The sequence below is a fragment of the Alosa pseudoharengus genome, unplaced genomic scaffold (assembly GCF_046254945.1).
Source record: "Alosa pseudoharengus isolate Yale_2024_CS ecotype anadromous, Long Island Sound unplaced genomic scaffold, YU_APseudo_1.1 YU_APseudo_1.1_scf_21, whole genome shotgun sequence".
NCBI lineage: Eukaryota > Metazoa > Chordata > Actinopteri > Clupeiformes > Clupeidae > Alosa > Alosa pseudoharengus.
Window position 1 is genome coordinate 11,822,058 of NW_027468674.1, and position 8,484 is coordinate 11,830,541.

Genomic DNA, 8,484 nt, shown 5'->3' on the forward strand with positions numbered 1-8,484 from the left:
GAAGCTGTGAGTACATTTACTAGGTCAGCTTGGTGATTGCGGTCATGTATGATGCACACAGCTACACACAAGAGGAAGCGGAATAATGAAGATGTGGATCGCCACGGAAACAGGAGATCCCATTTTGCTTTGTTGCATGTCTTCATAGACTGTTTTGGTGGTAGATTGATGTTCCAGACAGTGATTTGAGTCTTTTAGTGTGTATAACCTAAGAGTAGTGCAGTGTTTTTTTTATACAGGTTACTATTTTTTACTGTTTTTATGCAATCTTTTACATGAATTTATTTTGGGGTCAATAGAGTGACTGTCTGTCTGCCCATTAGTCTATCGCTATGTTGATGCATTTCATTACGGTGTTGCTATAGCGCCTCTGTCTGGTAAGTCTCGGAACAGGCAGTAGGTTTGCCAAACTGCCTTTCCTCATGGGTGAGTGAGTGAGTGTTTGAGTGTATGCCTGTGTGTGGTGGGGGTTGGGACATAAAGGCTATTGATTATCAGACCATCTGCATATGAATAAACCTGGTGAAGGAATGCATAATGTTCTTGAATTTCCCCTAGGGATCAATAAAGTATCTATCTATCTATCTATTTATCTATCTATCTATCTATCTATAACCAAACAGAGGTGCTGGCTAGAAAGAGATTATAAAGAAAGAGTAGCCACACACTCTTAACTCTTTTTGACTATTTATTTGTGACTGACATTTTGGCAACAGCCTCCATCAGGGTATTCACCTGCAAGGATGTCCTACCTCATTTCAGAGCCATGTTTTATCAATTACATGTTATCAATCACACATACACACACACACACAAGTATGAGTATGTTTAAAAAAAAGTTACAATAAAAAAATACATGCACAGTATTTGTGTGTGTGTGTGTATAAAAATTAACTCTTTTGAGAGGTGGATAAACTCTATTTCTTAAATTTCAGAGGTGGATAAACTGTGTTTACTTGCATTTAACCTCCACTACATCCCTGTTTATGACTCTTTATCATGCAAACACTGACACACTCACCGGAGACTGCGGCTGGGTATTTCCTCCTCATAGACTTTCCAAGGATCATCGGTTTTCCTCCTAAAGACCTCCATTTTAATGGACCTGTTCCTGTTCCCCAACAAGTCAATTCATTCCACACCCCATATGATTCTGCTAGGAGTTATTTAATTATTATTTATACATAGTTAGCTATGATCTATTCCGTACCACAACGGCCTGCATGAGGTCTTCTCTTGTGTTTAAGACCCTCCATATTCACAAGACCTCCAGACCCCCCAGGAAGGTAAGTTTTTGAAGGGAGTGGGTGGTGCATGTGTGTGTGTGTGTGTGTGTGTGTGTGTGTGTGTGTGTGTGTGTGTGTGTGGTAGGAAGGTAGGGTTTTGAAGGGAGTGGGCGGTGCAGCATGTGAGAACACAAACTTTAGCAAACTTTAACAAACATCAGCAAACACCTCCTGTCAATGTATCCTCCCTGCTGATGAGGTGGTGAGGGTGGGGGTGGTTGTGTGTGTGTGTGTGTGTGGGGGGGGGGCAGTTTGTGGAGGGGGTCGGAGTATTAACTCTTTGTTTCTCTTCTGTTCTCCTGAGACGAGTCACACACACTCACATGCATTACTGCTCAAGAGTGGAATGCTGTTCTCCAATCAGTCATCCACCAGTCACTCTGCAGGCAGGCCTAACACACACACACACACACACACACACACACACACACACACAGACACACGCTTTGTTGAGGTTAGGTCAATACATTGCAAGCCCTGGGACTTCTGGAAAACCTTAAAGTTATTAAAGGTTTGTTTATTTGTTCCTTAATGAAGGTGAAAATATAGTCCTTAAATATTATATAGCCTAAGTCAATTAGCCACAGGGTAGAATTATATTTTTTTGGTGGTGCATTCATATTTGCCCTCCAGAGCAGAGCATTCAGTTGGATAACTTAGATGAGAAGGTCTTATATTCAAGACTTGCCAGGTTAATGATAGATTTATTGTGGCTTCAGGCCAAGCTGGATGAATTAGGCTTGAACATGCTTGATACATTGATGGTCTTGATGGTTATGCTCATGCTAATTCATTGTATGTATCTTTTGTGTAAGGTCAGTGTGATTTGTGAAATTAACCTCTATGCAGAATAGTATGCTGTTCTTTAGTGAATTCAAATTACATCTTTACTGAAGTTAGGAAAGTGTAACTTAGCTTTAATCCAACCAAGTCAATATTGGGAAATCTTTAACTCACTGGTGATCCATTGAGTAATTAGACGACTGTGTTTTCAAATTGCCATGGTTACACCACTTGTGTACATGTCTAGAGTGCTATGCCACACACAGTAGATAAGCCTCATTCAGAGTTGACCTGGTATGGGAGAAATATGACCATTTAATGTGATTTAGCATAATAAATTATTTGTGTGTGTGTGTGTGTGTGTGTGTGTGTGTGTGTGTGTGTGTGTGTGTGTGACGTCTGTGTTATTGTGTAAGTGTGTAGGTATGCACCACTGAAGCTATATCTGAATGCTAAAAGTGTTGAGAAAATTCCATCTCAGCTTTACCCAAATTCTGTGGGAACCATAAAGAGGAAGCGAGACTAATACATGTAACATTCATTTTAGAGCTAAAATAGTTTATTTCTTTAATGTGCATTCAGTTTCCTCCATACAGGCAACAATTTATTTTACTTCAAGGGATTATAACTTATTTGAGTTATTACTAGGTAAAGCTGAGCTGAAAGTATTACTCTAACATTAATGTAACAGCTACGACAACAACTGACATACATAGAGCCACATCCACGTTCATTTTCATGCCAGAAGAAGCTTCATCCACGGCCTGGTCACAGTCTGTGAGCTCAAGGTCCTCCAGCCTGAGGGTGGTGCTGTTGCTTGCAAGAGGTGTGCACAGAAAAGCATCAGGCCAGTCCAACACCTTGTTACGGTTTCCCCTAAGACGTTCCACACTCTCTATGATCTCACAGCCACAGGTGAAAGGGTTCCGGCCAACTCTCAGCTCCAAAAGACGGTCCAGGACCAGCCCGAAGGAGGTTGCGCCGGACAGGTCGTTGAGTCGGTTCCCGTCCAGAGAGAGAAACTGTAGCTGAGAGGCCCTGGTCAGGTCCGGGAGCAGGCTGAGGAGGTTGTTAGAGAGATAGAGCTCCCTGAGTCCCTCTGGAGGGTTCCGGAACTCCCGCAGCCGGTTCCCACTCAGATCGAGCACCTCCACGCCCGCTGGCACGAGCCCGTCTGCTGTCTGGATGCCCGTGGAGGACAAATTGAGAGTTTTTAGCTGCCCAGTGGAGTTGAGACAACCGGAACCAAAAGCAATACGGTCCAGGGTGTTCTGGCTCAGATCGAGCTCGGTCAGGTTGGGGGACGCTTGTAGGAGAGGGCAGAGACCCTCGAGGGAGCGCAACTGGTTCTGACTCAGGCGAAGGACGGAGAGGCCGAGAGAGCTGACGGGGGGAGCGGAGGACGACATGCAGCGGGACAAATTGACCAGGCTTTCGTCGGTCAGGCCGTTCTCTGACAGGTCCAGCTCGGTCACGTTCGCCAGCATTGCTATGGTAGCGCATGCTTCGTTGCCTAGCAACAGCCCTCCCGGGACACCACGCAAGGTCAGGTGGTTGAGCGAAGACAACAGCCAGGCGTACAGTGGGTGCATTGGTGGCAGGAGCAGAGAAGGGTCAAAGGTCACTCTGTCCATTCTGAGGGCGGTGACAGGGCATGGTTCAGTGGGGTTGGGAGGGTGTGTAAGGGCTTCCAAAGTGGTTTGTGTGAAGTCCAAGTGATGGACTTTGGTCTTCGGCAGTGTGTTAAGCAGCGCATACAGAAACACCCCCGGGATACGAACTCGCGTGAACAGGATACGCTCCAACGGGAGAAAAGCTAGGGCCGCGATTTCATCAGAGTCTTGCATGGACAGAAATTTACTCTGCAGTTGCAAGACACCATCCTGCAGTTCCAGCTCACTCATCTGCAAACACATCGTCATCTGTAATGGCTTCTGCAGGGAGTCCGCAGCACACACACAGCGGCCCGTATCACCATACTCAGAATCAGAGACAATACAGATTGCCATGACAACATCTCCTTTTAGCTCCACCCACAAAAGGAGGGCCAACAGGAGTCTATGCCACGCCTTCATCTGCGATTTCGTCTTGAGATCGTTCCTCTACTGCAGGAGAAGAAAAAAAACAATGTGTCAAGCAGTGAAGTTTATTGAAATGACGAATGAAATCTTGTCATTTAAATGAAATCTTCTTCTTGATTCTTAATGATCATCCATATCTCTTTTCCTAATTATATGTCAACATCAATTAAATTAAAATATTAACATCATTTTTTTAAAAGTTATATAGTGCAATATATCACACTTCCCTCCATCAACAGGAGGTACATAGATGTGTTATTTTTCCCAAAATGTAGTCAATTCTCTTTTTTATGGCACAGTGCAGCACACCAGGTACAGTACAGATTTATCTACATATAAACCTGGCCATATGTTACACTGCTGTAACACTTTCTGGTGTTACACTGTATGATCTATCAAAGTCTTCATCAAACAAAATAATGATTGAAATGTTATTGTTACTTTGCTGATAGTATGTGATTAAACTTTGGCAAGATTTTGATTAATCACTCTAATAGTGAAATATATCTACAATTGTGAAAACATATTTTCTCATATTTTGGTCCAACACTCTGGCACACACAGACCATAAAACTGAATCTATAACAGAACAGAAGTTTGTCAACATCTTTTTTTCCACATTTGTCTCAAACACCAGCATAAATTGACCACAAATTCAATCTATAATGGAAACAACTGAACGGTAACATTTCGGACTAAATTCTACAAAACATTATACAGTGCTGCTGCACTATACAGCATAATACAAACATACAGGTCTTCTTCAGATATACTAACAGTTATGCGCTGGTTGGGTCAGTCTGAAGCAGTCAGTCTGGAGATCTGTTTGAGACCTTTAGGGACTTTAAGTTTTGCATGCAAAGAAAAAGGGATGTTGATGAAGCAATATCTGACTGACATCTAAAAAAGGAAGATAGGAACTAAGATGTCTGGAATCTTCCCAACTTTGACATTCAAACACAGCAAAGCACACACATGTTTAGACTGACAGTACATTCTCTCTCTCTCTCTCTCTCTCTCTCTCTCACTCACACACATCAGCCATTGATTTAAAATGTAATATCTTTCCTGTGTATAACTGAAATATCAAAAGAAAAAAGAGAAAAAGTATCAATCTAGTCTAGTCCTCAGACCAATTATCAATCTAGTCTAGTCATTAGACCAAGGGACTAGTATCATTATTGAATGGGAAACTGAATTATGTTGTTTAATGTGTACCTGCACACACACACACACACACACACACACACACACACACACACACACACACACACACACACACACACACACACACACACACACACACACACACACACACACACACACACAGTTTATACAAGTGAAGAAAAAGGGAAACATGCAATACAAATGGGATGTAACATAAGCAGACAATGATGTGGAACAATGTTGTGAGGTATCATTGACACCACTGTTTACTTTTATCACCCAAAACCTCAACCCTCATGAACACAGACACACACACACACACACACAAACCAACATACACACACAGGGGTGTAGTGGTAAAATAAGAGGTGGGTAAAAATGAATTCTGTGATCACAGGGAAGGTGGACTGTGCCATGTGGTATCAGATTTTTTTTTTTTTAAAAAGCATTCAGAACATGTTTGATGATGGTGGAAGTTATTGTCCAATGTTTCTAACAAAACCAGTGGTATTAAATGGTTCCTAGAGTGTTGATGAGTGTACCGCTGCAAAGCGGTACAAACTATGACCTGCTCATTCTCTCCATTCTCAATCACGCTTGTCAATTTGTCTCCATCTCCTACTCAATCCCCTACTCTTGCAACTTTTGTGTATGTACCGGTAATGAGTGAGTGCATGTGTGTGTTTACTTTTGTGTATAAGTGTGCTTCTCTGTTTGTGTGTGTGTGTGTGGGGGGGGGGGGGGGGGGGGTGGATGTTTATATGAGTGTGTGTGTGTGTGTGTGTGTGCGTGTATGTGTGTTTATGTGTGTGTTTGTGCATGCGTGCATGTGTGCTTACTGTATATGTGTGTGTGCATGTGCATGCCTGTGTGTGTGTGTGCATGTGTGTGTGCTTGCATGCCTGCGTGTGTGCTATGCCATTCAGTTTTCTGTGAATATCTTGAGAAATGTAGGGCCTAGGATAACCAAATTATTTTTCTATGTTTGTCTCCAGGGGCCATGTACTATATATTCACTCATTTGAGGTATGGCGCCAGCTAGTTAAAAATTAAAAGGCAAAAATGAGGTGTTGTAATCGCAGGTATCTTTGGCTGAAAGGTTCTAAACTGCACAAAATTGTAGAATCATTATTACTGGAATTCCATTCATGGTAACAAAATGAATAGAGTCTGGTGAAAACATTTGGAAACATTTCCAACACTTGCGTCAGTGTCCTGTTGTTGATCCATCCTTCTCTAAAGGCCATTGGCAAAAGCTCTTCACAGTTTATTTATGGTGGGTTAAAGATTCTAACAATATAAAATGCCTGTTATACAAAAATAACACAAGTACTAGTAAATACAACTTCACAGTTTATTTATGGTGGGTTAAAGATTCTAACAATATAAAATGCCTGTTATACAAAAATAACACAAGTACTGGTAAGTACAACCCTCACAGCAAAGAATCATTATAAATGAGTATTTCTTCAAATGACTCCGCAGCTAGGTTTTATTTATTGAAGTTAAACATTGAAAAACATATACAGTAATTAGGTAAACAAATGCACCATTCCACTTTAAAGTTGCAGACCAAAACACTATCTTGTTAATAATCTTTACTGAATTCATTAAAGCTTGTGGCATATTTCAAACAGTAACCTATAATGAGGCTTAAAATAAAAATGACTGTGCCTGAAGCCAGAACTTTATACAGTGATATGGTCATACATCATTACATACATCATCTATTTTCAAATCTTAAACACCTGAAACTTTAAGTCTTGAGTATAAAACATTATATACATTAAATTGAATTGTCTTCAAAAATGTGAAATAGGAAACCTGCGAGCTACTAGACTGGAGCTTTATTTGATTGGCACATAGAACAACATGATGAAGGGTAGTTTTAGCAACATCCGGAAGTTCACTTTGGTGGAATGTGATCTGAGAGAGAAACAGAGATGGAGAGATAGAGAGAGAGAGATAATGTTATCTTTCAACGATAGTACACATATTGTCATTTAACAATGGTAGTTGCACAACAGCACTTTTGGGAAATGCAGACCCTCAACGAACACAGAAATATGTGCTTGAAATGTTGTACCTGATTTGGGCGACATGTATACTGGTCCATAGAAGGTATTTCCAGAGAGACTAGGAGACACAGCAACTCCACCAGTGTGAGCCGTAATGGAGGATGAGACTGAGGCTGGCTGGACTGGGTTAGAGGAGCCAGAGGGCATCTCCTCTGTGCTGGTAGTGGACACTAAGGCAGAGACGCAACATCAGCAACAAACAAAAGAGAGGGAGGGCATAAATAAACAAATGTAAAAAAACAATGTGTACATGCTAAACATACAGCACTATCTCCATACTACCTTCCACTGCGGTCTGGGTGTTAGCAGTGTGTGGGAGTGCTGAGACAGGAACTTCAGTGGAGGTGTTCACATTGTCCTGCTGGGGATTGTTCCAGCATTCAGTGGACAAGATGTCTGCTTCCCAGACTTGCTGTTCGTCTACAGAGCTGCGGAGCTCCATCTCAAAGTCCACAGTCTCCCTCATGTGCACCTCAAAGAAGTTGGGAACACAATTTCTGTCTGCGAGGTCCAGCCCTCCTTTTGGACGGATTTTGGAATTGCAGTCCAGCTTTTGGCAGTCAGTCTTTAAGCAGTAAGTATGCAAAGCATAGAAGCCATTCATCTGCAGAGGTCTCACAGGCCGGTTCTTGGGGAGTCTGAACCCTCTGAATCCCTCCAATTTTTCCTGCTTCTCCACTAACTCTGTGAGATGGGTATCCACAGGCAGCAGGTATGTGCGGAAAGTGAGGGGTACTCTGCTGCTCTGATAGACCAGAACATCTGCATGGACCTCAACCTGCTTCTCTCTCTCTTCCTCCTGGCCAGGAAATATGAGAGATTTCAGAGAGTAGAAGACCCCGAGTAAAGAAAAGGAGGGCTTCACCAGCCTGGCATGGAAGTGACTCAGCTCACACTTCTCTATAGACACTCCACTGTCCTGTTTATGCAGAACCTCCACAGCATCCTTCAGAGAAGACTGGCTACCTCCCAAACAGAGGAAATGTGGCAGGTGGATCTCCTCCAGCTCTCCTGAGATGAGCTTGATGTCCATTGAAGGGCCAGCTGGTCTGTACTGCATGTGGGGCAGCTCATCAGCCACGAGATGCC

At 42.5% G+C, this 8,484-nt stretch overlaps 3 protein-coding genes across 3 annotated transcripts in view; all 3 read right to left on the minus strand.

Moving 5' to 3' along the window:
- The window catches only part of LOC143138727 (cilia- and flagella-associated protein 337), a 22,680-nt gene extending 20,426 nt beyond the window's left edge, over positions 1-2,254 (minus strand). Inside the window, exons 1-2 of the mRNA XM_076299144.1 lie at positions 2,244-2,254; positions 1,022-1,081 (exon numbers count right to left, since the gene is read on the minus strand). Coding sequence (XP_076155259.1) covers positions 1,022-1,081; positions 2,244-2,254 — 71 coding nt within the window. The remainder of the gene's footprint in view (positions 1-1,021; positions 1,082-2,243) is intronic.
- A 347-nt stretch (positions 2,255-2,601) lies between these two features.
- On the minus strand, positions 2,602-5,070 carry LOC143138422 (toll-like receptor 2). The gene is made up of 2 exons (XM_076298893.1): positions 4,928-5,070; positions 2,602-4,174 (listed from the first exon to the last, which is right to left on the minus strand). The coding sequence occupies exon 2, from the start codon at positions 4,142-4,144 to the stop codon at positions 2,738-2,740; it is 1,407 nt and encodes a 468-aa protein (XP_076155008.1). The 5' UTR covers positions 4,145-4,174; positions 4,928-5,070; the 3' UTR covers positions 2,602-2,737.
- Positions 5,071-6,605: 1,535 nt separating this feature from the next.
- Positions 6,606-8,455, minus strand: LOC143137620 (NACHT, LRR and PYD domains-containing protein 1 homolog). Its single transcript, XM_076297880.1, has 3 exons — positions 7,678-8,455; positions 7,404-7,565; positions 6,606-7,243 (listed from the first exon to the last, which is right to left on the minus strand). The coding sequence occupies exons 1-3, from the start codon at positions 8,453-8,455 to the stop codon at positions 7,224-7,226; spliced, it is 960 nt and encodes a 319-aa protein (XP_076153995.1). The 3' UTR covers positions 6,606-7,223.
- Positions 8,456-8,484: the final 29 nt, after the last annotated feature.

Bases quoted from the DNA above. Each gene is read 5' to 3' on its own strand.
- LOC143138422 (XM_076298893.1), bottom strand. From the start codon at position 4,144: ATGAAGGCGTGGCATAGACTCCTGTTGGCCCTCCTTTTGTGGGTGGAG.
- LOC143137620 (XM_076297880.1), bottom strand. From the start codon at position 8,455: ATGCAGTACAGACCAGCTGGCCCTTCAATGGACATCAAGCTCATCTCA. The intron at 7,566-7,677 runs GTAGTATGGAGA...TCTCTGCCTTAG, and splicing joins CACCCAGACCGCAGTGGAAG to TGTCCACTACCAGCACAGAG. The intron at 7,244-7,403 runs GTACAACATTTC...TTTCTCTCTCAG, and splicing joins ATACATGTCGCCCAAATCAG to ATCACATTCCACCAAAGTGA.